The 26,325-nt window shown below is 35.1% G+C and overlaps 4 protein-coding genes and 2 long non-coding RNA genes across 15 annotated transcripts; 2 read left to right on the top strand and 4 right to left on the bottom strand.

Annotated features, from left to right (window-relative positions):
* Positions 1 to 37: 37 nt before the first annotated feature.
* On the bottom strand, positions 38 to 1,261 carry LOC118645608. 3 transcript variants are annotated; one of them, XM_036287030.1, is made up of 2 exons: positions 405 to 1,261; positions 38 to 273 (listed from the first exon to the last, which is right to left on the bottom strand). In XM_036287030.1, the coding sequence occupies exons 1-2, from the start codon at positions 800 to 802 to the stop codon at positions 237 to 239; spliced, it is 435 nt and encodes a 144-aa protein (XP_036142923.1). In that variant the 5' UTR covers positions 803 to 1,261; the 3' UTR covers positions 38 to 236. The 3 variants fall into 3 exon arrangements, with proteins under 3 accessions (XP_036142923.1, XP_036142924.1, XP_036142922.1); XM_036287031.1 differs by having other exon boundaries at positions 39 to 334; XM_036287029.1 differs by having other exon boundaries at positions 43 to 306.
* Positions 1,262 to 3,240: 1,979 nt separating this feature from the next.
* On the top strand, positions 3,241 to 6,816 carry LOC118645646. 5 transcript variants are annotated; one of them, XM_036287130.1, is made up of 8 exons: positions 3,241 to 3,266; positions 3,878 to 4,080; positions 4,250 to 4,385; positions 4,452 to 4,526; positions 5,194 to 5,385; positions 5,613 to 5,784; positions 5,962 to 6,104; positions 6,469 to 6,814. In XM_036287130.1, exons 2-8 carry the CDS (start codon positions 4,072 to 4,074, stop codon positions 6,711 to 6,713), a joined length of 972 nt encoding a protein of 323 aa, XP_036143023.1. In that variant the 5' UTR covers positions 3,241 to 3,266; positions 3,878 to 4,071; the 3' UTR covers positions 6,714 to 6,814. The 5 variants fall into 5 exon arrangements, with proteins under 5 accessions (XP_036143023.1, XP_036143026.1, XP_036143024.1 ...); XM_036287133.1 differs by lacking the exon at positions 3,241 to 3,266 and having other exon boundaries at positions 3,816 to 4,161; positions 6,469 to 6,815; XM_036287131.1 differs by lacking the exon at positions 3,241 to 3,266 and having other exon boundaries at positions 3,818 to 4,080; positions 5,962 to 6,062; positions 6,469 to 6,813.
* Positions 6,817 to 7,026: 210 nt separating this feature from the next.
* Positions 7,027 to 8,954, bottom strand: LOC118645647 (protein ALP1-like). 4 transcript variants are annotated; one of them, XM_036287135.1, is made up of 4 exons: positions 8,896 to 8,954; positions 8,156 to 8,657; positions 7,838 to 8,075; positions 7,027 to 7,756 (listed from the first exon to the last, which is right to left on the bottom strand). In XM_036287135.1, exons 2-4 carry the CDS (start codon positions 8,518 to 8,520, stop codon positions 7,049 to 7,051), a joined length of 1,311 nt encoding a protein of 436 aa, XP_036143028.1. In that variant the 5' UTR covers positions 8,521 to 8,657; positions 8,896 to 8,954; the 3' UTR covers positions 7,027 to 7,048. The 4 variants fall into 4 exon arrangements, with proteins under 4 accessions (XP_036143028.1, XP_036143031.1, XP_036143030.1 ...); XM_036287138.1 differs by having other exon boundaries at positions 8,156 to 8,620; positions 8,896 to 8,944; XM_036287137.1 differs by having other exon boundaries at positions 8,908 to 8,923.
* Positions 8,955 to 10,517: 1,563 nt separating this feature from the next.
* Positions 10,518 to 11,603, bottom strand: LOC118645639. Its single transcript, XR_004963325.1, has 2 exons — positions 11,148 to 11,603; positions 10,518 to 10,677 (listed from the first exon to the last, which is right to left on the bottom strand). It is a non-coding gene; the product is annotated as an uncharacterized LOC118645639 (long non-coding RNA).
* A 2,831-nt stretch (positions 11,604 to 14,434) lies between these two features.
* On the bottom strand, positions 14,435 to 20,400 carry LOC118645728. Its single transcript, XR_004963409.1, has 2 exons — positions 19,606 to 20,400; positions 14,435 to 16,923 (listed from the first exon to the last, which is right to left on the bottom strand). It is a non-coding gene; the product is annotated as an uncharacterized LOC118645728 (long non-coding RNA).
* A 2,277-nt stretch (positions 20,401 to 22,677) lies between these two features.
* LOC118645805 lies at positions 22,678 to 24,175 on the top strand. The gene has a single exon (XM_036287514.1). It carries the CDS (start codon positions 22,679 to 22,681, stop codon positions 24,173 to 24,175), a length of 1,497 nt encoding a protein of 498 aa, XP_036143407.1. The 5' UTR covers position 22,678.
* The last annotated feature ends 2,150 nt before the right edge of the window (positions 24,176 to 26,325 follow it).

The following is a 26,325-nucleotide window of genomic DNA, read 5'->3' on the forward strand; positions in this document are numbered from 1 at the left end:
CAATAAGTTAAATGGTCTGTTCTTTCTAGCTGCACTGTTGCACTGGTGCAATAAGTTAGAATGAGAAAAAATATACTTGTCTTAGGCCGAAATCACATGGTGCGGAATAGAGCTGCGGAATAGAACGTGCGTCATAGAAGCAGCCAATCAGAGCTTTGCCGCAGAATCTACAACCTTTTCTGCATGCGCGTTCGCGTCATTGGCGTCGTTGCGTCATAGCTACGCGTCATAGAATATCACAGAATTTGTAGCCATAACCAAGTAACGGTTGATCTATATATTTGAAGTTGAGCCAGTTTACTTTTTCTATATTTGATAAAGTGAAAGAAGTATTCTTAAAAGAATGGATAACTGTGACTCAAGTATATCCAACAGACTTCATGCTATCTCCACTTGCTAAATACCTTAAGCATATTTGCAGTCTTGTATATGAAGCAATTGGTTCTCTAATATTTAATTGCTTTTCAATTCCAGGACCTACTATTAATAGTAGATCTTTAAAGATGCTAGCATCCATTCTTAAATAATTAAAATATAGTGAAGGATCTGTCATTCGTAACATATTAACTAAATTGTCACTATCTCCTTGAGAGGAACGCTGCTCAATTGAATAAATAGGCCTGACCCACATCCTTCTTTTGGATTTTTGCTTTGACAATTTTGTATACAGTAACCATAATTTCACTAAAGCAATTCTGATTTTTTCCTTTTGATACTGGAGCATTGGAGTTCTTCTCATGTATACTCTCGTTAAAACTTTAATAGACTCTTGAATCATCACTATTTTATTTTCCATATTCATAACCTTTGCTATTTTCTGACAAAAACAAAGTTTTAGCAAAAAAGGTTAACAATATTGCATGGTGTACGACCAAGCTACATCACGCATCACGCATTCCGCAAATCTTTGACCGGCCTGTTCACATGGTGCAGAAAAATGACCAAGAATGCGTCAATGCAGTTCAAAAATTTAAAAATATTGTTTTCAACTTTTTAATATTCAATACAAAATTTCATATAATATTATATTAATGATTATTATTGCTATTACAAATATTACATTTTATAAAAACGTTTGATTTATTTTAATAAAAGTTGTATTACATCTACAATTTTCATTCCGGATGCGTCATTGCCCGTCTATGACGCACCATGGGAACAGGCCGGCCAAACATTTGCGGAACAGAAAATGCGGAATAGCTCTGATTGGCTGCTTCTATGACGCACGTTCTATTCCGCAGCTCTATTCCGCACCATGTGATTTCGGCCTTACTTTAACTTATTGCACCGGTGCAACAGTGCAGCTAGAAAGAACAGACCAAAAGTAAAGCTGGTCACACACACTTTCCGTAGAACGTAACAGTAAGGTTTCGACATGTTGGATTGGGCGACCGTAACAGTAAGCGACTAAATCAAGTACGTGATTGGTCAAAACCTTACTGTTACGTTCTACGGAAAGTGTGTGTGACCCGCTTAAGGGCCATCTACAATGGAGTGTTTTAGTCGTAACAACGCTAAATCTACGACCATGCTGTCAATAATATAAACGACGTAGCAATAATATACAAGCCGGCTATCTTAGAGAGGTGACTAAAAACTAACCCCGAACACCTAAACGCTCATCGTAAGCACCCACTGAATTGACTCAATGTCTGTTGTAGGCCGTAATCAGTAAAAGAGTACGTAATGAAAATATTGTCTACGACTACTGCTACGACCTACAACTCTCCATTGTAGATGGCCCTTAAAGGTGCCTCTTCACACTTGACGCTCATTTTCAGTAAAGACCTATAATCAAAGATTCGCCAATGGCGAACACAATTTTGATTGGTCACTTGAGTCACATGGTTTATCCGCCATTGCGTACCCACACTGGGCGAGGAAGAGGGGAGAGTGCTCTGTGTTGAGCAGTATAGGTTAAAAGAATATGTGTCAGAAATTATAAGGTAATTCAATCTCTGCACTCTCGAGGGTCACTATATTTTGACAATACACTCAGGAAGAACAAGAAAAATTAAATTTGCATCTGTTATATGGCTGCGTACAACTTGGAACAGGCTCGCATTGTTTACTATCTCCACTACTCCAGACCCCAGCCCCAGACCTCAGCCCCCGGCCTCTGCCTCCAACCCACAAACTTCTATAATATACTAGACTGCTAGGCTCGTTATATATTCTCCATTTAGTGTGTACGAAAAGTATGTACAAATAGGAGCTCATAGGCGGCAGACTGAATTACCGATTGGAATGTGACTAATATTTTATAGTCCTACGACTATGGATTACTAGAGGAGTGAGTGAGATGTATGATACAATATATATATTACGTGATTATGAGAGCGTTCTCCTTGGATGCTTAGGGCCACCGCACAAACTCTTCCATAACGCGTTACGTTACGTTAAGTACTCCATACGAACCTAAGTTGTACTTAAAATTTAACTTAAATCAACGCACAAAGAAATCCTTAACGTAAGAACTTAAGAACTTACGTTAAAAGTTTCTTTGTGCGTTGATGTAAGTTTAATTTTAAGTACAAACTTAGGTTTATGGAGCACTTAACGTAACGTAACGTGTTACGAAAAAGCTTGTGCGGTGGCCCTTATGCGTGCTTATGCGTTAAACGTATCATTCTTTTTTTGTTATTGTAATATAAAAGAAAAAGATAAAATGACAATAATTAAGGCATGTGATAAAAGGCTGCCCAAATATATATAAGAAAGGGTATACATTTCTTTTTGTTTAAGTATTAAAACTAAAGGACAAATAATATAACCTTATTTTAAGAGCATTTTGTATAAAATAACCTAATATTAATGATATTTATTAGTATTATTAAGTATCATTCTTTAAATATATATATATATATATATATAAACATTTTAAAAATGTCAACAAATTACTCGTAGCAACTATATGTGACATCTATTGGCATATATATATGTACATAAACATTCCACTTGACGAACAATGTACATACATAGCAAATGACACATTCCGATCGGTTATTCAGTCATGTACAACATGTACATTATATACTGGTACGCCTAGGGAATCAAGGTTAGCAGTCTAGTATATTATAGAAGTCTGTGGGTGTTTACGATAATGGCTATCCGAGTAATTTTCTCTAGGACCGAAATATATGATAAGCACAACCATCTATTATCATCATGATTCGTGACAACTCAATGCTTTCCGGTATAACCAAATCATCACGAGCAAGTTGCAAGTTGCGAGTTCCGTGAATTTGTAGCAGGTAACCTAAAAAGTACGATATAAATATTATAAATAATTTAATTGATTATTACAATTAAAAATACTCTGTTTTTAATGTATGATAAGATTATTAACTTTAAAATAGTAATTATATCAACACAATCATGTATTTTTAAAGTATTGTCTAAAGTAATATCAGAGATTATTTTATTTACAAATATTTATTTTGTCTATCAAGTTTCTATCATAACGGTATTATTTCAAAACCTAATATAATATTTTAATTAAACATTGATTCTCAATAAATGTTATTATTTATTATTAACTAACATATATATTAGAAAAGTCATCTTTTATTAAACGGATGGTGTTAACACTTTGAAACAAATGAGATAAATTATGTAAAATTACTAAATAAATCATTATTAATAATCTTTTTTAGATTACAAGTAAAATAAAAATTTAAGTATAAATATTTTTCTTTCTTGTAACAACTGTTAATGATAAGTTGCATGGTGTTATCATTATTTTAAAAAATCATATATCTTTATGTATAAATATTATGCATGAATATTTCACTAATGTGAAACTAATAATAATGTTTACAATAAATTTTTTTAATTTGTAATACAAGTGCATAGTAAATTAAGATATACTGTTAAGGTGCAAATTCATGGGACGCTGAAAGCCAGCGTTGAGCGTCGTCGCGTGACGTCACTTGACGCTTGCGTCAAGAAAGAGAAGTTGGATATTTCCAACTTCAAGCGTCGAAACAGCGCAAGCAGCGTTGAGCCAGTATAATACATGTGCAATAATCGCGCGATAGAAAGGTTTTGGTGTATTTCAAACAAATAAACATGGAAGATGTAAATAAAATATTTTTATTAGTTTATAAAAAAAATATTTTAATTACTACAATAAAAATAATATCAATAATGTAAAATGTAGTAAGTTTATTAGAAGAGATTTTTAGGTTAAGTTGTAGTATTAAAAGTTTTTCAAATACAAGTTTTACAATTTTATATATTTTTTAAGGACTTTAGAATTGTACACACTTGCGGAATATGCGAGGAAATATGTGAAGTCGAAAACTTTAAAAGTCATTCCTGCTTGGAAGGATACAATAATTACATGATTGATGAAAATACTTTATATTTTTATCCAGTATTAGGTAACGTAAGTTGATTTTTTATTATATTTTAAGAAATTCATATTTTAATATACCAACATGTTGTAGATGATGGGACTACAATTATTAGACGCAGTGAAATTAATAATCAGGAGAAAATAGTAGCAGAACCATTTCAACAAGGTAAATTAAAACTAATTAATAGCAAGTTAAACCTAAGCAACCAAAAGTATCATTAAAATACTAAATATTTTGTGAACATCTGTGTTTACTTTGGGTATTTTCCTTTTACGGAACACAATCAACACTTTTGACACAAGTTGACACTTATTGTCACTTTTCATTTAGAATTTGATACAAACTCAGTCGGCACACCTTCGAGAAAAGTCAAAGTGTGTTTTGATCAAAGAAATGTATTTAATTCCAGTATGTCGATAAAATCTTTACATATCCATATATGTATATTACAATTTTTGAAGTGTTCATGTAATAGAAAGTTACAATATTAAGCATTATGTATTCGGTATTCATAATAACAATTTATATTTTACATTAAAATTTATAAACTGTATTAAAACACTTACAAAATTTGAAAACATATCGATTAAGAATTTTGCGATAACGCTTGTAAAATATATTAGGTATCATAATATATACACACTTATTTGTATATCATGTTTTATTTAATTGTGACAAACTGTGTTTGAGTGGGTCAACCTGTGTCGATTTGTATCTCCTAAAGAAAAGCAGCCTTCATTAGAGAAGAATAAAACCGGTTGTAATAAGAGATAGCTGTATTATAGTTTACTTCAATTATTTAAATATTTTAATATGAAAATAATTATTTCAGTACGTACGTCAACTACATTAAATAAAACTAAAACAAGTAAAAGAACATCAAAATTTAATTTTGACGACGAAGAAACGTTGATACTCGAGGTACAAAACAGACCTTCACTATGGAACTATTCATTATCATTAAGAGAGCGAAACGGAAAACTAAAAAAGCAATGTTGGGAGGAAATTGCTCAAATTTTTAACGGTAAGAATAAGTTATATAGAAGGAATAAGTCCCAGATGCGCAGAGTGGAAAACGGACACCACCAATCAAATTTTATAAATTTAATTAAGGTAACTAACTTTAATTAAAGTACTCATCGGATTGGTGATGTCCGTTTTACACTGTGCGCATTTGGAACGTTTCCTATACAAGACTTCCTAAAAGTACAGACTAGAAAATAGTCTTAATAAGTAAAATTTTTATTACAGGAAAATTTAGTACAGAAGAATTAAAAATCAGATTTAAATCACTTCACGACACATATAGAAAAATTATTCACTCGGAACATCAGGCAAGTGGATCTGCTCGACAAGACATAACGAAAAAGTGGTCTCATTATGCATCCATGCAATACCTTCGTGATTCCTGCTTGTATAAAACGTAAGTTTTGTGTTTTAACGCGCGCGCGCGCACACACACACACACACACACACACACACACACACACGTGTATATAAATGTATAAATAATAAATAACACAATTAATATATTAATAATTAATATACACAATTAATTATATATATGTGTAGATAAATTTAGAAATTTATAAATGTCTAGGACTATGTCTAACATTGGAATTAATGAAAGGATACATAATCCATCAAGTGCAAATGATGACGAAGAAGAATTAGAAAGTATTCAAACAGGTATTGGAAAAGGTTTTTATACACTGTTATTAAAACATAAGGACACCAATGAAGGTACAAATAATAAGATACAGATAAATTATATTATGCATATTTATTTTAGAAATTTCATAAAATATACAATAAACAATAGATATCAATGTTTATTTTTTTATACAGTCATTATTTATACATTTATAAGGTTTATTTGAACATTTTTAGTTTAGACATTTCTTTAGTCTACATGGTTCTGATTATGTAATCTCTAGATTTATCTCTAAATATTTTCATCTGTGTACAAAAATAATCATTGATACGTAATGTTTGTATTGTATGATTAATAGAACTTTTACTATAAATATACGTGACATAATTTTAATCTGTACCTTATTTACTATGCTCTTTATAATATTGTAATAAAAAAATTAATAACTTTTAGACTCAACCGAAAGAAGAAAAAAACCGAGAAAAGAGGAAACTACAAATGCAATCGAAAGAATTGCCGATGCTATTTGCCAACCTAATGATTTTCTTTTACCTTCACCCCCTATGCCGGATGAAATAGATTCTTTTTTGTCTACTGTAGGACATCGTTTAAGACGAATGTCGCCTCGAGTACAATTAGATTTAATGCAAGAGATATTTGACATTACATATAGAGCATTAATAAGTAAAAATGCGTAAAAAATATATATAACTTTTTTAAACGTGCAAAGTAAGATAAAAATATTTTTGTTTTTGTTTTTTATTATAATTATTTTATTTTAAAATTTATTAGGCATATGTGACATTGTTTTATTTTTTAAATGTAGACAATATTAGGAAAAATATTTTTGTTTTTATTACAATTATTTTATTTTGGAATTTATAAGCATACATTATATATGTACACGTTATATAAGTATACACATATATATTAAATATTATATGTAATTAAAAAGACTTTATAATACAAATAAAAAATTTTTGTTGATTACAAAACTTCAATTTTATTTTATTTCATATATTTAATATAGTACTTAGCACATATTATATTGCCATGTTAGAGCTCCTTCGTTATTAAAATATTCACAAAATTGTTCGCGAATTTCCATAGCGTGACGAGAACAATTATTACTGCCAGTTCTCGTTATGTTTTCCAAAGCACTATTATTTATTTCTTCTCTCCAAGAACCAGGAATAAAACCATCAGAATCTTCTCTATCAATTATCGTTGGAGTTACATATTGATTTTCATCAGTATCCTGTTTCCGTATCCAATTGTGAAGACACACAATTGCTTGTATAATCTTCATTGATTTTTCGACAGTGCAAATAATAGGTCGTTTTAAAATTCTCCAACGACTTACTATAATACCAAAAGTATTTTCTATTGTCCTTCTTGCCCGACTAAGACGATAATTATAAATTGTTCGTTCTTCATTTAAGTTTTTCCCAGGGTAAGGCCGAAGTAAATAATTTGTCAGTTGAAAAGCTTCATCACCAACAAGGACATAAGGCAATGATTCTCCATTTGATGTTAAAGGTCGTGGTTGTGGTAAATTCATTTCCATATTATGGAATTTTTGACCTATAAGAGAATCTTTAAAGATACCTCCATCACTACGTCGACCATAAGCACCAATATCGACAAATGTAAAACAATAATTGGCATTACAAATTCCAAGTAAAACAATACTGTGAGTGTGCTTATAATTAAAATAAGAAGAACCTGCATTATTTGGACACTGAAAAAGATTTATGTTATTTATTTTCTGTAAACAAAAACATTATAGGGTATATATATGTATATATGTGTGTATGTATACCTGAATAAGAACATGTTTACCATCGATTGCCCCAATACAATGGTTAAAATTCCATTTATGTTCAAATTCATTTGCAATATCTAACCAATCTTCTTCTTTTAAACAGGATGGAAGTACTTCTTTTACCAAACAATTCCATATAGCACTGCATGTTTCTTCGATAATATTACTGACAGTTGTTAGTCCAACAAGGTATTGGTAAGATATTGAAGTCATCGAGTCACCAGACGCCAAAAATCTGTATAAAATATTACATGACTTATACTATACATTTACTATAAAAAAATAAATATACTAGAAAATAAATTTATAAAGAACCTTAATGTCATAGATAGCCGTTCTGCAGGTGGTATTGGTTCCCTAATTACAGTTTGTTTAGTTAGAGAAGGTGCAATTATGCACAATAATTCTTCATATTGAGTTACACTCATACGAAAATAATTTCGAAATCTACTGTCTTCTAATGTAATTACAGGAAATATTGCATGATAAAATCCATGTAATTTACGTTCTTGAAATATTGGTTCGACCCAATAACGTTTTTTTGAATAATTTCTTTTTTTCTTTTTTTGTACTTCATTGATAAGAAGTGCTATTAGTGCTTTCCTTTTTATTTGTTCCCTTTTTAACAATTTTTGATTACATTCCTGTAACCAAACTTGATATTTATTAATAAAAGACATTTTTATATCACTCACGACGCCGAAATCTTCACGCTGTTCTCCTTTTCATGGGATTTCGATTGACGCTGGCGTCAATTGTGGTCACATGACCTTCTTGCCGCTGAAAATGAGCGTCAAGCGTCAGCATGAAAAGGCACCTTTATAAACAGATATACGTTAGATATGCATTAGATATACGTTATAATAGAAACTTGATAGACAAATTAATAAATAAAATATTTGTAAATAAAATAATCTCTTTAATATTACTTTAGACAATACTTTAAAAATACATGATTGTGTTATATAATTACTATTTTAATGAAGTTAATAATCTTACCATACATTAAAAACAGATTATTTTTAATTGTAATAATCAAATTATTTATGTCGTACTTTTTAGGTTACCTGCTACAAACTCACGGAACTCGCAACTCGCAACTTGCTCGTGATGATTTGGCTATACCGGACAGCATTGAGTTGTCACGAATCATGATGATAGTAGATGGTTGTGCTTATCATATATTTCGGTCCTAGAGAAAATTACTCGGATAGCCATTATCGTAAACACCCTGTGCTCCAACCAGTCTTCGTATGGATACAAGATGGTGGATTACAGACTTCTATAATATACTAGACTGCTAACCTTGATTCCCTAGGCGTACCAGTATATAATGTACATGTTGTACATGACTGAATAACCGATCGGAATGTGTCATCTACTATGTATGTACATTGTTCGTCAAGTGGAATGTATATGTACATATATATATGCCAATAAATGTCACATATAGTTGCTACGAGTAATTTGTTGACATTTAAAAAATGTTTATATATATATATATATTTAAAGAATGATACTTAATAATACTAATAAATATCATTAATATTAGGTTATTTTATACAAAAATGCTCTTAAAATGAGGTTATATCATTTGTCCTTTAGTTTTAATACTTAAACGAAAAGAAATGTATACCGCTTTTTTATATATGTATATTTGGGCAGCCTTTTATCACATACCTTGGTTATTGTCATTTTATCTTTTTCTTTTATATTACAAGAGCAAAAGAATGATACGTTTAACGCATAAGTACGCATAAGCGTCCAAGGAGAACGCTCTCATAATCACATAATATATGTATATATTGTATCATACATCTCACTCACTCCTCTAGTAATCCATAGTCGTAAGACTATAAAATATTAGCCACATTCCAATCGGTAATTCAGTCTGCCGCCTATGAGCTCCTATTTGTACATACTTTTCGGGTACACACTAAATGAAGAATATATAACGAGCCTAGCAGTCTAGTATATTATAGAAGTCTGTGTGGTGGATAGCAGTCATGGTGGGGGGCCATTGGCGCATCTTTGATGATAAGTCTTTAATTTTCAGCGTCAAAAGACATCACGTGACTAAAAATAAAGATACCCATTCGTCATTTTTAGTCACGTGATATCTTTTGACGCTGAAAATGAGCGTCAAGCGCACTGATCTCATTAAAGTGGATATGGCATATCCTAATAATCTGAGGTAAAAAAGTGTGACCAATAGAATTAAAGCCGGGAGCCATTAAAGTTGTAGTCAGCGTACACGCTTTTGACGGAAAATTTGAATGACTAACACAAAATATATGTGTTAAATAAGATATATTGTAAAAATATAAAATATGATTATAATGTAACCAGTAAAAATGAATTAAAAAATTAAGTAATTTACAAAATATATTAAAATGTATATGTATAGTAATTTGAAATGTTGTAAAATATTAATCTGGAATGTGTTTATTTGAATTTTTATAATATTGTTTTATATCATACATATAACATTTAATATTATGTATTTTTTTATCATTGTAAGTGACATTTGTAAATGACTTTATAACAAATATTTTGTAATATTTAAAAAAATATTTGGTAATATATAACATTTTTATGTATAAATTGAGTCAAAATATATAAATATTTTATTAAATAAGAGGATAAATAAAAGATTAAAAAATAAAATTTTGCAGGTGTCTAAAAATCGTAAATTTTTATTTATGACCATCTTGTTAAATAATTTTACTAATAAATAATACTACTACTACTAAACTTATAAATAAGTTTAAAGGGTATTGTTATAGCTTATTTTGTCCTCGTGTCCTTAATTGTGTTGTAGTAATCCATACTTGCAGCTTGTAAAAAAAGTAACTATTAGACATAGATTAGCATAGATTTATTTAATATTTAAGTATAAATATTATAATGTACATAATAAAATGTATATACATGCACTATATACATGCACAGCATAGAAGCAAATAGAAAATAAGATAATTTTTTTATCGCGTTTTTTAGAAAATAGTAATAGAAAAGTAGTAATAGAAAAATGTTATTTTGCGTGCTTCATTAAACTTTGCAAGTCACATGCTGTGCTATTTAAACATAATGACAATAATGTTACATTATAAATATATTTTATAACATAAAATATATGAATTCAAAACAAACGTATCACTTAAAACTTAAATTTGTAATTTAAAGCAACATAATAAAAATGTGTATTCAACAAATACTTATGTACTTATGAGGTACATATTTGAATCCAGATACATTATATATTAAACATATTATTATTAAACTTTTCAGACTTAACCTTACTCACCTATGAAACGTTTGTTGTTTATTTTCACTTCCTTTTCCACAATAAACACATTTTTTAATTTTGGAATCTCACTATTTTACTATTTTACTATTTTTATTATAAAAAAAGTAATATTTTGGATAAAACTGCTACACATCTACGTCTATAGATAATTAATTACACGTGGAATTTCGTATCATCGTCACAGTAAACTGTGTTCGTATTCGTATACACCGCCATATTGTGTACAGAGACTACAACCTTCAATTGGTCACACTTATTTCGTCCTATGCCATATCCACTTTAATGAGATCAGTGGTCAAGCGTCAGCGTGAAAAGGCACCTCAATACGTGCAATACGCGCGTATCGGGCGTATCAAACTCTGCAATCAATCACAGATATTCCGCTTCCTTATTGGATATGAGCGGTATGACAGGTATGAGCCTATACCTAGGACGGGATTCATAGACCGATCTTAAGCTCAAGCATTGTCTTAAGTCTAGCTTCGAGCCGACTTGAGACTTACTTAACCAATGAAATAACAGCATTGACGTCTTAAGATCGTGCTTAAGCTGGAACTTGAATAAGATTCGACTATGAATTCCGGCCCTACTTCTAAAGTTCTAGAGATACTATAACAGAGATTCGCCAATGCGTTAACGATTTCTGATTGGCTCCCGTCGCTTGGGGTATAACCGGAAGTATGAAAAAGAAAGATAGATATAACTGACAGAGAAAGCCTAGCCGATCTAACCTGTCACCTGTCACCTGTCAAAAGAAAACAGAGTAAACCGCCATCGAAAACGTCATATCCGATATCTGGTTTTACCCCAAGACGGCACATTGGCGAATCTCTGTTATAGTTGGTCTGTTCTTTCTATCTGCACTGTTGCAATAAGTTAAAATGAGAAAAAATATACTTGTTTTACTTTAACTTATTGCACCGGTGCAACAGTGCAGCTAGAAAGAACAGACCAAGTATCTCTACTTGGGTTACACGACAACCTCTGTGAAGTTAGCCAGCCAACTTCAGCTTTAACAATTTTCACCAATTGGTATCGTTTGGTGGTCGTTTGGTGGTGTTTGGTGGTCCAGTCCCATCGTTTGGTGGTTAGCCGTTCTCCTCCCCTACAGCATGAAATATTGCTGCAACGTTGCAGAAATATTGCAATAGTGCATAATATAACCAATATTGCAGAAATATTGTAGCAATATTACAAATATAATATTCCCTAGCAAATGTTGCACAATATTGCAGCAATATTACAAATGTAATATTTCTTAGCAGATGTTGTGCAATATTGTAGCAATATTACAAATGTAATATTTCCTAACAGATATTGCACAATATTGTGGCAATATTATATTGCAACCGTGCAAAATTTATTTCCGTATAATCCGTATTTCTTAATCTAGAACTAACAATAAGTAATATTTTACATAGTTTTAAGGGACAAATAAAAAAATAGAGCAGGATATTTTTATTTTAAATTTTTATGTAAGATTAGAGCTAAAAGATACATAGATGTGCAACAAATTCTGTAATCACGACAGCGTTGCGTCCCATACTAGATTGAGTGAAGCAAGTCCAGAAGATGTTCACTCTGACTTATATATATAATACATTAATTAAACATGTGTGAACCGTACATGCATGTGTAATTCTAGCGTATAAATTGATCAGGATGGGCATTTTCTGGACTTGCTTCATTTTAATGCTTACTTAAATCTAGAATGGAACGATATTCGATATCCGTTGGTGTATGTTAATTTAATTAATTACTTTTTTAATTAATAATTTTTTAAATTATTGTGCCGTAACGGTATGACAATAAATTCATTTTCCGTTTTTCGTATAATACACATCTTACATATTATTTGATTAATTTAACCACCTGCAACATTTCCTTCATATTGCGCATTAACGTTTCAGAAATATTACAGCAATCTTACAAGAAATATTGCAGCAATATTGCTGAAATATTACAGAAATCTTACGGGGAATATTGCAGAAATATTGCAGACATATTGCACAATATTGTTTTGGAGCGGACATAGGAATATTGCTGCAATATTGCAGCAATATTTTCTGCAATATTCCAATCTTGCAAAATAATATTTCTGCAACGTTGCAGCAATATTTCATGCTGTAGGGGATGAAATCGTTTGGTGATCATCCGTTTTCGTAAAAATTTGAAAAAACCGTTTTCGATTGGCATCATTGTAAACTCACTAGAGAGATATTATTTTTCATACAAATTCACTTTCAAAGGCATTAATGGATGTAAAATCGTTTGGTGGTCACGAATATATTAATTAAAACGTTTGGTGGTTCATCTCATCGGCAAAAAACCTGAATGACGCGTGCAATTAAATATTAAATATAACAATTAAATTTTTCTAGGGAGTTATACAACAAGGCCATTCGGAAGCATTTTTTCTGTAATATTAAAGAAAACGGTGGACCACCAAACGTTTTAATTAATATATTCGTGACCACCAAACGATTTTACATCCAATAATGCCTTTGAAAGTGAATTTGTACAAAAAATAATATTTTTCTAGTGAGTTTATGATGCCAATCGAAAACGGTTTTTTCGACTTTTTACGAAAACGGATGACCACCAAACAATTTCGTTATTATATTCGCGACCACCAAACGATTACGCATCGAATGACTTCTCGCAAAGTCAAATTGGTAGAAAAATGAAAATTTTTTCGCTAATTCGGCGATGTCACATAGTGACCTATCCGCATAAAATGTGCGCACGCTGTCATTCAGGTTTTTTGCCGACGAGACGAACCACCAAACATTTTAATTACGAAATTCGCGACCACCAAACGATTACGCGTCGAATGACCCCTTATAAAGTGAAATTGATAAAAAAATGAAAATTTTTCCATTTATTCCGCAATGTCTCCTAGTGACCTATCCGCATGAAACGCGCACACAACGTCATTTACCATTTTTTGACGACGACATTAACCACCAAATACGTTTTAATTACGAAATTAGCGACCACCAAACGATTACGCGTCGATAATCCTTCGCGAAGTAAATTTGCTTGAAAAATCAAATGGTTCTAGGGAGTTATACAGTGTAACGTCCGGGTCTAGGGATATTTCTTCTCAATGTGTGCGTCGCGACGCCTCGGTCGCCTGACCGACGCGGGAGCTCTCCTTTCAAATTTCGGGCAGCCCGCTTACACGAACTCTACCCGGGTATGGCGAGAGCTTGTTGCCGGTGGAAAACCTTGTAGGATTTGGTTAGTATGACCTTGATGTAGTTAAGATTAATGAATCTGGATATATATATATGTATATATTTATTAATAAAACAACGTATAGGATTATTACATGTATTATTTAATTCTCTGGAGGAAATATAATAATCTGTGCTACTGCATCGCTATGGTATTCCGCAGTTGGATCTAAAGGTTCCAACTCCGGAGAATCGTGATCGGAATCGCTAAGCGTGATTATTTCGGGCGCGTTAGACGTTAACTGGTTATAGTTTTCCAAAGGGACGGTGTCTTCTTGGAACAGATCAAGGGAAGAGATTGCTCTTCCTGGCGGAGCGTCTGTGACTGGAGGAGGAAGGGGGGTGTGTTCCAGCGGGTAGCCCACGAAATTCTCAATCTCCTCGAAAGCCCGCTCTAGGGCTTTTTGTTGAGCCTTGAGGATTTTTGCTCTTTTCTTTTTTCCAGCGCGGTGGCGATTCTTCTTGATGGTCTACAAATAAACGCTTGGTTAAGCGAGTGAACGCTTAGTTAAGCATCTTTCTGCGTCAAGGGAAATTAGGGCCGTCGAGTATATTCGTGCTTGTGAATGATTAACTAACTTATATCGCTGGCAAGCGATAGAACGCTCGCTAGCGGAATCTACGGTTTTGTTCTTATATCGCTGGCAAGCGATAGAACGCTCGCTAGCGGAATCTACAGTTTTGTTCACTTATGTCGCTGGCAAGCGATAGAACGCTCGCTAGCGGAATCTACAGTTTTGTTCACTTATGTCGCTGGCAAGCGATAGAACGCTCGCTAGCGGAATCTACAGTTTCGTTGAGCACGAATATACCGGCTTTTCTAATTTCACCGACGATGTTTTAATCACTGAGTCTACTCACTTTAGGTGTTGTAGAATTTATCGCGGCACAAGGGAGGGGAGAGGGTTGTACCTAGAGGAGTTGTTTATAATTATTTGGAAATGGATCGACAATTAATCCTTATCGCAAGGATTCCTTATAATATGGCACAGTTCAATTTCGGAAAATATTCTAGGGAGCGATAGTAAACAATAATTAATTAGTACTCACGAGTTATAATATAGTTTGAAGCAATAGTTTGGTCCACTAATAATTAAATGGTTGATGTGGGTTGACAGTTGAAGATGGTCGCAGAGATATGTTGGTGATAGCAGTCTGTCGGAGCACGCACTGGTTAACTTAATTAACAATGAGTTGATCGCGAAGTACGAGAGAGGTTGCAGATAACTTGAAGATTGAAGAGTGACGCGTGACCGAGAACTAATGACTGAACTAATAAGTGTACTGAACGAGTGTCGAAAAATAGTGAGTGAATGAATGATCCGGCGTCTGTGCGCGGATTTAAATAGGGCGCGGACAAAGGGATCGAGCAAAATCGGCGCTGCGCTCAGCGGCCGCTAGCACTCCGGAGTAGGGAACACGCGCGAAGCGCAAGAGTCGGTAAGAGTGGGAGTGATTCGGCGGCTTGGCGGGAACCGAGTTTCGGGGGTCGCTGATAAGGCGCGTGAGACCGTTTGCACGTGTGCGGATGTTTATCGGAGATATCTCGTCTAGGATTTCGTCGATCATTTGATCCGGGATATTTTTCGGCTAGGATCGCTTTCACTACCAAATATCTCGCCGGTTTATCAATCTTAATTATTTCTTGGGCGCGACATCTCGTCGCCAACGTGAAATGGATATATCTTACGAACTGTTTATGTTAAATGCCTAGCTATGGTTCACCTGATCTTCCGACACGCAGTCCGGATATTACGCGGATTAATTTCGTATTGTATTTCTTTAGGCGCGACATCCTGTCGCCGTCGTGTTGATAATAGCAGATTTTGTTTTAGAACCGTTCCGTTTGAATCTTTGAGGATTCAGTTGACGAGATATCATTTCTTTAATCATCCGACAGTGCACGTGCAAGGGCCTTTACAAATATCCGGTTCTTATTTATCTTACAGTTAATTAATCCTCGACGAACCCATAAGCAATACGAGAGTAAGAATTTAGAAGTTTAAACGATCCGATTGCCTATGCGTTCGTACCGATAAGAGAGTTAAGATAATGCTAGATAACTTAAAGTATACATATATGTAATATATGATTTTTATATATATATGTACGTAATTTTAAAGTACGATTAAGTGCTTAATATTTGAATTATTATTATATAATGACGACTTAAACGAAAGTAAGAATGAGCCATAGAAACGCATTACTGAGTAAGGTAACTCAGCGCGCATGCATCTGGACAAGTTTCGCGAGAAAACTTTTGGACAAAATTTTCCGGACGCTGGGACGTTACAACAGCAAAGCCATTGGGAAGCATTTTTTTGGTAATATTAAAAAAAACGGTGGACCACCAAACGTTTTAATTAATATATTTGTGACCACCAAACGATTTTACATCCAATAACGCCTTTGAAAGTGAAATTGTATGAAAAATAATATTCGTTTGGGGAAATTTGCATGATGCTACTCAAAAACGGTAAGGAGCCAAAATCCATAAAAAACTAGGGGAGAATGTTGGCAATGATGGAAAATCTCTAGAATCCATAAATTTATTTCTGAAGTTGACAACACTGTGGTGCTTTCGGGAGTAGCATGGGATCCGTGTAGTGCAGAACCGTGATTGTGACAGATGGTGCATGAAAGATCAAAATAATCTCGCGGAGATGACAGGTCAGCAAAACGCAGGTTAGTGCTAAATATTAAACTTTAATGAGATTATTAATTTAGGATCTTTACAATACGAGTTACTGTAAACTGTCTTTGCTGTTTAATTCTGACTGCATTTACTATATAAAGATTATTTTTCTTATAAAATTATGTGATATTTACTACATGTTTACTTTAATAATTAAATAAATAAATAAATAAAACCAAAATTGTATTTATTAATTAATTTAACACTAAAGTCATTTGTGTTGTAAAGATTCTAAATTAATAATCTCAGATCAGTCTTTCTATAATAGTATTGATTATATTACAATGTGAAATAATATTATTATTACCAAAATACAAAAAATAATATAGAATTATTATTTCTTAAGAGATATAAACGTATAAATCCTTTTTTGTAAAGATTTAATGATTGTATAGATCCATCAAAAATAAAAGATTAATTAGTAATTAATCTTTTATCTTTGATAAGTCTGTATTAATTAGTAATTAATCTTTTACTTTTGATGGGTCTGTATGATCATTAAATCTTTACAAAAAAGTATTTATACATTTGTATCCTTTAAGAAATAATAATCATCTCATATTATTCTTGGTATTTTGGTGATAATAATATTATTTCACATTGTAATATCGACTATTACAGGAAAACTGATCTGAGATTATTAATTTGTGATCTTTACGATACAAGTTACTGTAAACTGACGTTGCTGTTTAACTCTGGCTACATTTATTATCTAAAGATTATATTTTTCATAAAATTGTGATTTTACTGCGTGTTTACTTTAATAATTCAATTAATAAATACAACTGGAGTTAAACAGCAAAGTCATTTTACAGTAACTTGTATCGTAAAGATCACAAATTAATAATCTCAGATCAGTCTTTTTGTAATAGTATCGATATTACAATAGGGAATAATATTATTATTACCAAAATACCAAGAATATGGGTTGATTATTATTTCTTAAAAGATATAAATATATAAATACTTTTTTGTAAAGATTTAATGATCATACAGACCCATCAAAAGTAAAAGATTAATTACTAATTAATACAGACCTATCAAAGGTAAAAGATTAATTACTAATTAATCTTTTATTTTTGATGGATCTATACAATCATTAAATCATTACAAAAAAGGATTTATACGTTTATATCTCTTAAGAAATAATAATAATTCTATATTATTTTTGGTATTTTGGTAATAATAATATTATTTCACATTGTAATATAATCAATACTATTATAGAAAGACTGATCTGACAAGGGGACCTTACGGGTCATGGAACACCGATTTTTTTTATACTTATAGGATTTGAAGATCAGTACCCGGACTTCAATTTCCTAAAGCAGTACGACGCGCTTCTCAAAAATACTCGAGAAAATCGATTTTGAAGATTTCCGATATCTGTAAGTACAGAAAATTTTAACCTATTGTCAGAGCCGCTCGTAGCCGAGCGCACAGAGCTCTAGTTTCGTAAGCGCGGAGTTGCTGGTTCGATTCTCGCTCTGGCCTCAATTTTTTTTTCATAAGTTAATAAAGTTTTTTTTTTAATCCTATATCTTAACATTTATCAAATTGAAATGCTAATTAATTATTAAATATTTATTCGTTATTTTTTAAATAAAAATTAAATTGGCTCATGTAATACTGACGAGTAATGTCAAATGTATTTATTATTAATATATTTTATAACATACATGAATTAATAACTCATAAAAATTAAACAACCATTTTTATAAATATTATTTTTGTTTTTTATATTATTTTTGTATTTACTCGTAATCTCTTAAAAAGTATTTCATTTTCTTTAATGTTTTCCATTTTTTGTACCAAATTTTAATTTATTATAAATATTCGCATTTTCAATCAAGTAGTAATTAAAAATAAAAAAATGTTAATTTTTATTTAAAAAATAACAAATAAATATTTAATAATTAATTAGCATTTCAATTTGATAAATGTTAAGATATAGGATTAAAAAAAAAACTTTATTAACTTATGAAAAAAAAATTGAGGCCAAAGCGAGAATCGAACCAGCGACTCCGCGCTTACGAAACTAGAGCTCTGTGCGCTCGGCTACGAGCGGCTCTGACAATAGGTTAAAATTTTCTGTACTTACAGATATCGGAAATCTTCAAAATCGATTTTCTCGAGTATTTTTGAGAAGCGCGTCGTACTGCTTTAGGAAATTGAAGTCCGGGTACTGATCTTCAAACCCTATAAGTATTAAAAAAATCGGTGTTCCATGACCCGTAAGGTCCCCTTGTGAGATTATTAATTTAGAATCTTTACGACACAAATGACTTTAGTGTTAAATTAATTAATAAATACAACTTTGGTTTTATTTATTTATTTATTTAATTATTAAAGTAAACATGTAGTAAATATCACATAATTTTATAAGAAAGATAATCTTTACATAGTAAATGCAGTCAGAATTAAACAGCAAAGACAGTTTACAGTAACTCGTATTGTAAAGATCCTAAATTAATAATCTCATTAAAGTTTAATATTTAGCACTAACCTGCGTCTTGCTGACCTGTCATCTCCGCGAGGTTATTTTGGTCTTTCATACACCATCTGTCACAATCACGGTTCTGCACTACACGCATCCCATGCTACTCCCAAAAGCACCACAGTGTTGTCAACTTCAGAAATAAATTTATAGATTCTAGAGATTTTCCATCATTGCCAACATTCTCCCCTAGTTTTTTTATGGATTTTGGCTCCTTACCCTCAAAAACTTTTTTCTAATTTCTACGAAAACGGTTGACTACCAAACGTTTTCGTTAGTTTATTCGTGACCACCAAACGATTTTACATCTGATAACGCCTTTAAAAGTGAATTTGTATCATAATTAATATTTATTTGGGGAATTTCCAGTGTTACCAAAACTAGAAATACTCAAAAACGATTTTTTCTAATTTCTACGAAAACGGTTGACCACCAAACGATTTCATTAGCATATTCGTGACCACCAAACGATTCCGAATCGAATGAGCTACTTGAAATTAAAATTGGTGCAAAAATAAACAATGTCGGGCTAACTTCACACTCAAATTTTATTTTTGATATTACAAGAGAACGGCTAACCACCAAACGATGGGACTGGACCACCAAACACCACCAAACGACCACCAAACGATACCAATTGGTGAAAATTGTTAAAGCTGAAGTTGGCTGGCTAACTTCACAGATGTACCCGTACGGAGACTGGATGGGGGCTAGGGCCGGGAGCTGGGGTCTGGGGCTGGGTCTGGAGTAGTACAGATAGTAAACAATGCGATCCTGCTCCAAGTTGTACGCAGTCATATAACATGCAAATTTAATTTTTCTTGTTCTTCCTGAGTGTATCGTCAAAATATAGTGACCCTCGAGAGTGCAGAGATTGAATTATCTTATAATTTCTGACACATATTCCTTTAATCTATACTGCTCAACACAGAGCACTCTCCTCTCTTCCTCGCCCAGCGTGGGTACGCAATGGCGGATAAACCATGTGACTCAAGTGACCAATCAAAATTGTGTTCGCCATTGGCGAATCTTTGATTATAGGTCTTTACCTAAGATTATTAAACTGTACAGGTTGTCTCATCCGGATACTTAACGCTGATTGGTCGTGACGTCAGTGGTGGTGTTATTTATCTTTGTTATACTCATTGCTATTCCTCTCTGTTTTACCAGCGCGTTTTCCTCTCTGCTCAGCTACACTTGTGTAGCTGCACTTGTATCAGCTACACCTGAAATCATTTGAGCAGAGAGAGAGACTTACACTTTTTAAGTGTAAGTGAGACAACTAAACTCCAATGACGTCAAAATATCCTCTCTTGCTGCGAGACCCCGCGTCTAAAAGGTCTTCCATGAGACAACCTGTACAGTTTAGTAATCTTGGTCTTTACCTACTTCGTGTCTACTTGGGCCTCGGGCTATTACAATTAGTACAAAAAAATTTTACATACGAAAGTAATACTGTGCATTCATTGATTGGCATGCATCTTTTAGCTTCTAAATTATGTACCACTTAATAAATACACAGTGGGTGTTTACGATAATGGCTATCCGAGTAATTTTCTCTAGGACCGAAATATATGATAAGCACAGCCATCTACTACCATCATGATTCGTGACAACTCAATGCTGTCCGGTATAGGGTGTTTACGATAATGGCTATCCGAGTAATTTTCTCTAGGACCGAAATATATGATAAGCACAACCATCTACTATCATCATGATTCGTGACAACTCAATGCTGTCCGGTATAGCCAAATCATTACGAGCAAGTTACAAGTTGCGAGTTCCGTGAATTTGTAGCAGGTAACCTAAAAAGTACGACATAAATAATTTGATTATTACAATTACAAATAATCTGTTTTTAATGTATGATAAGATTATTAACTTTATTAAAATAGTAATTATATGTAACACAATCATGTATTTTTAAAGTATTGTTTAAAGTAATATTAAAGAGATTATTTTATTTACAAATATTTTTTCTGTCTATCAAGTTTCTATCATAACGGTATTATTTCAAAATCTAATATAATATTTTAATTAAACATTAATTCTCAATAAATATGTTATTATTTATTATTAATAACTAACATTTAGGGTGCGTTCCGAAATCTACTGACAGTACTGACAGTACTGCTACTGAAGTTACTGGGTTTGAGCTGTTCCGAAACGCCAGTGAATACTGGCAACACTAAAAAACTGTAAGGCCTGAAACCTGATGTAACCAAATTAACTAGACCCTAGGGTGACAGTTGGCATCTGAGCGTGGCGTGTGTGTTGTGGGTAGCGCCTTCATCCATTGGAGATGGCGCGTAGAGCGTACCGGAAGCGTCGGACACCGGAAATGGCGTAGCGTAGAGGGCGACCGCATGTGGCCGCCTCGAGGAGGAATCGGAGTAGCAGCAGTCGTAGTCGGAGTTCGATGTTAGCCAGTCGTGTCACTCTAGTGGTCCGTGTACCTGATTCAAATATATCACTAAGTATTATTCCTAGAAACGTTGTAGTTACTTTCCGGTCTCGCTTCCCTCGGTCCCGAATCCTTCGGCTTCCTGTACCACCCGTGGTTACTCCAAAGAAAAGACTTACAACCTCAGAAGTGGGATACAGCTCCAGCCGTTCCGCTCCGCGCCGCGTGGCTTGTGCTCCGATCCATCTCGTTTTCCCGCCTCGTGGCTAGGACCTCCGACTCGTCTCGCCCGGTGATAAGAGCATAGGTGCTCCGGTTTTTCCGTCTCGTGCCTTGTAAAGGGCATCCGTTCGCTCGCCCCGTGTCTCTGCGCGCGGTCCGCAAATTTCTCGTCGCGCCTCGCTCCGCGGCCGCCGTTGAGCACGTGCCCGTCGGACTCGATCTCGATCTCGCTGTGTGTGTGAGAACTCTTGAAAAGTGCGTGGAATTCGCGTTGAGTGGCTCGCACCTCGATCTTATACAACAGGGAAAGCTCACCCCGCATTCTCGTGCAGGCTTTCCGCGGTACGCGCTACCCGGTGCCAGACACGTGAAGGGCAGCCTAATCGCTGGTATTCTCGGTCTCGTGAAGGACAATTGGTGCGGCAGTCTTCGGCCCAGCAATCCTAAAAAAAAAAAAAAAGTGTTTCGAATATGGATCGTGCAAAATTAGTGAAACTCAATACAGAAGCTCTTAAGAAAAGAGCCGTGCGCGCCGGTTTATCAGATCAGATTAAAATACCGGTCGACCGCGACGAACTAATCGATATGCTCCTCGCGTGTGAAGACGCAGAGGCTCATCTCGATCCCGACGAAGAAGAATCAAACCCGATGCAGAATATTGTAGAGCAGAGCGGTGCCTCTGCAACCTCGTACAATCAAAGTGATAACGCGCCTCCCGTAGATACAATCAAACAACTGTTGGCCACCGTAACCGCTGACTTCCTCAATCGTCAGAGAGAAATGGAAGAAAGAGAGCAGCGATTTATGGAAAGGCAGCAACAACAGTTCGAGCGCCTCGCACAAATGCTGATGCAACAGCATAACACTTCCTCGGCCCGGCAAGCTCTCGACTTAGGACCGGCGGCGGGCCCGGTTTATCCGACATCGATAGGCAATTCTCCAAGGAATGCCCAAGCAACCCCGGTAACCTCGATAGCAACCGTCGCTCCCGTCAAGGTATCGGCCCTCGTACCGCAAATACCGGAATTTGGTGGCACGGAACACGAGAATGTGAAGGTGTGGGTGCGACGAGTAAACGCAATAGCGCAAATACACGCGGCCCCGGACGGAATAACTCTACTCGCAGCATCCAGCCGCTTTACGAAAACTGCGAAGAAATGGTACCATAGGCAGGAGGGCGAAGTGCTACAGTCCTGGACGGTTCTCCAGCAGCAGTTAATTAAAGCTTTTGACAACAGAGTATCAATGTACGGGGCCATGCAAAAGATTGAAGCCCGGATTTGGAGACCGAACAAAGAAACGTTCGTCGATTATGCGATGGACAAACTAGAGCTTATGAGCAACCTCGACCTCTCGGTAACCGACTCTATCAACTTAATAGCAGGAGGAATTACTATTAGTTCGCTCAAGTTCACAGCCCTGTCGATGATGGCAGATTCGGTAGAGGAATTTATTGAAAAAATGAGACCTCTTACGCGAGGCCTCCACGAATTAGAAAGAAAACCGACGCAGAAGACAAACTCGAAGCCTAAGGATCCCGACGCTTGCCGAAACTGCGGAAGAAAGGGGCATTCACACATGGAATGCCGAGCGGAAACAACATGTTTCTACTGCAAATCCAAGGGGCACCGGCAGTTCGACTGCCCCAGCAAAAGAAGGAAGAACGACACTGTACCGGCCCGATCCGGAACCCGTCCTGCGACTACGTCCCGGACGTCAGAAGCCTCAGCAGCGGTGAAAGACGAGCCAATGGAAGCGGAGTCCGTAGCGGCCGTGCGGGAAGCAGCAATACAGCATGAAGGTCGTCTCGAAATCTCCGGCCCGTTGGTGGGCATCTGTAAGATAGAAAATAATTATTGTAATTTATCCGCACTCGTGGATACCGGCAGTCCCGTTTCGTTTATAAACGGGATAACGTATAAAAAATATCTCGACGCGAATAGTAATAATCTCGACCCCGGTGGATAAAATGTTGACAAATTTAAATAGTAAACCGTTGGATTTACTCGGGATAGCTAAAACTAAAATCTCGTTGGACTTGTTGCCAGGCAAGCAATTTGAAGTTAGGCTCTACGTGATGCGTGATAAGTTGTTTAACGGGGATATTATTTTGGGTCGCGACTTTCTCGAACAAACAAGGCTCACCTTGGTATATCGTCCGCTGTTGACAGAACAAGAGGAGAGAGTCAATTTGTTTTCGACTCTCCCCTTGCTTGTGATCGAAAACAGCTGCCAGAACCGTTTATCTGAAATAATAGATGATACGATTGTTGATTTCGACACGAAAGTAAAGTCGCGTTTGAAGGAGATAATTCTCGAAACTCAGTCTCGCGAGATTGCATTGGTGAACGACGATTACATGGTAGGCATAAACTTACATGATACGTCAATTTATGCGTATGCTCCTCGTCGTTTCGCACATGCGGAGCGACTTGAGCTGAGGGAGATCACGGACGATCTGCTGGATAGAGGCGTGATCCAGCCGAGTACCTCACCGTATTGTTCGCGCGTGGTACCTGTAAGAAGGAAAAATGGGAAGATGAGGCTATGCGTGGACCTCCGTCCGCTTAATAGCAGGGTTAATAAACAAAAGTATCCATTCCCGTTGATCGAGGATTTCATGACGCGGCTGAGTAACAAAACCGTTTTCACGTTATTAGATCTAAAAGATAGTTTTCATCAAATTAAGGTACGCCCGGAACACACTAAATATTTCTCGTTCGCGACTCCGGACGGCCAGTTTGAATACAAGTACCTACCGTTTGGTTTCTGTGAATCGCCAGCGGAATTCCAGAAACGGTTAATCCAGATACTCAACACGTTTATTAGAGCCGACAGCATAATGGTGTACATCGATGATGTATTAATCCCGTCAGAGACAGTGGAGCAGAACTTGGAGACCCTCGGCGAAGTTCTAGTCACGTTACGAAAATATAAGTTTGAATTAAATTTTGAAAAATGTCAGTTTCTCAAGAAAAAAATAGAATTTCTCGGCTACATCATTTCGGCGGACGGAATCACATTAAGTCCGCGACATACGGAAGCAGTGCGCGAATTTAAACCACCGCAATCTGTCCATGAAGTACAACGCTTTCTCGGTCTGACGAATTATTTCCGTAAATTCATTAAAGATTACGCTGGCAAAGCAAGACCATTACAGAATTTATTGCGAAAGGACGTTGAATTCCAATTCAACAACGCGTGTGTAGAATCGTTTAATCTATTAAAGAACGAACTCATCTCGTCACCGATACTTAAATTGTATGACCCAGCAGCAAATACCGAGCTTCATACGGATGCTAGTAGCATGGGTCTCGGGGCCATATTATTGCAAAGACGCCAAAATAAAACATGGGCTCCAGTCGCTTATTTCAGTCGTACGACGAACCAGGCTGAGATGCGCTACCATAGCTTCGAGCTCGAGATGCTGGCAATCGTACGCGCTGTAGAGCGGTTCCATGTATACCTATACGGCATTAAATTCACGATAGTTACCGATTGCAACGCAATAGTACATGCGGTTAAAAAAGCTAATGTAAATCCTCGAATAGCCAGATGGATACTTACCCTGCAAAATTACAATTTCGAAATAACACACAGACCTGGCAAAAAGATGACTCACGTCGACGCGCTGAGTCGTAGCATAGCGGTTGTTGATGCATTGCCTCTCGAGACTATGTTAATGTACAGACAACTCGCGGATCCGAAGATAGTAGAAATAAGTCACACGCTCGAAGACACACCTATGGAAAATTACTCGCTTGTAGACGGTTTAGTGTATAGAATAGTAGACAATCAACTGAAGTTTTATGTACCTGAGGCGATGACCACCAGCGTTATCCGAGTCTATCACGATGAGATGGCACACTGCGGGTGTAGGAAAACGCTCGAGGGCATCCAACGTACCTATTGGTTCCCGGCTATGAAAAAAAAGGTTCAAGAATATGTAGACAATTGCATTACATGCATTATTGCGAATAGCTCTATGAATAGGTTAGAAAGAGACATGCATGTACCCACCGACCTTAACGCGATTATGGAAATACTCCACCTTGATCACTTTGGACCGCTACAAGTCACGGTCGATGGATACAGGCACGTTCTCGTAGTGGTGGAAG

This window comes from Monomorium pharaonis, chromosome 5 (genome assembly GCF_013373865.1).
Source record: "Monomorium pharaonis isolate MP-MQ-018 chromosome 5, ASM1337386v2, whole genome shotgun sequence".
Lineage (NCBI taxonomy): Eukaryota > Metazoa > Arthropoda > Insecta > Hymenoptera > Formicidae > Monomorium > Monomorium pharaonis.

Bases quoted from the DNA above. Each gene is read 5' to 3' on its own strand.
- LOC118645647 (XM_036287135.1), bottom strand. From the start codon at position 8,520: ATGTCTTTTATTAATAAATATCAAGTTTGGTTACAGGAATGTAATCAA. The intron at 8,076-8,155 runs GTTCTTTATAAA...TATTTTATACAG, and splicing joins CGGCTATCTATGACATTAAG to ATTTTTGGCGTCTGGTGACT. The intron at 7,757-7,837 runs GTATACATACAC...AATCTTTTTCAG, and splicing joins GTAAACATGTTCTTATTCAG to TGTCCAAATAATGCAGGTTC.
- LOC118645608 (XM_036287029.1), bottom strand. From the start codon at position 802: ATGAATATGGAAAATAAAATAGTGATGATTCAAGAGTCTATTAAAGTT. The intron at 307-404 runs GTATTTAGCAAG...TATCAAATATAG, and splicing joins AGACTGCAAATATGCTTAAG to AAAAAGTAAACTGGCTCAAC.
- LOC118645805 (XM_036287514.1), top strand. From the start codon at position 22,679: ATGGATCGTGCAAAATTAGTGAAACTCAATACAGAAGCTCTTAAGAAA.
- LOC118645646 (XM_036287130.1), top strand. The intron at 4,386-4,451 runs GTAACGTAAGTT...AACATGTTGTAG, and splicing joins ATATTTTTATCCAGTATTAG to ATGATGGGACTACAATTATT. The intron at 4,527-5,193 runs GTAAATTAAAAC...TAATTATTTCAG, and splicing joins AGCAGAACCATTTCAACAAG to TACGTACGTCAACTACATTA.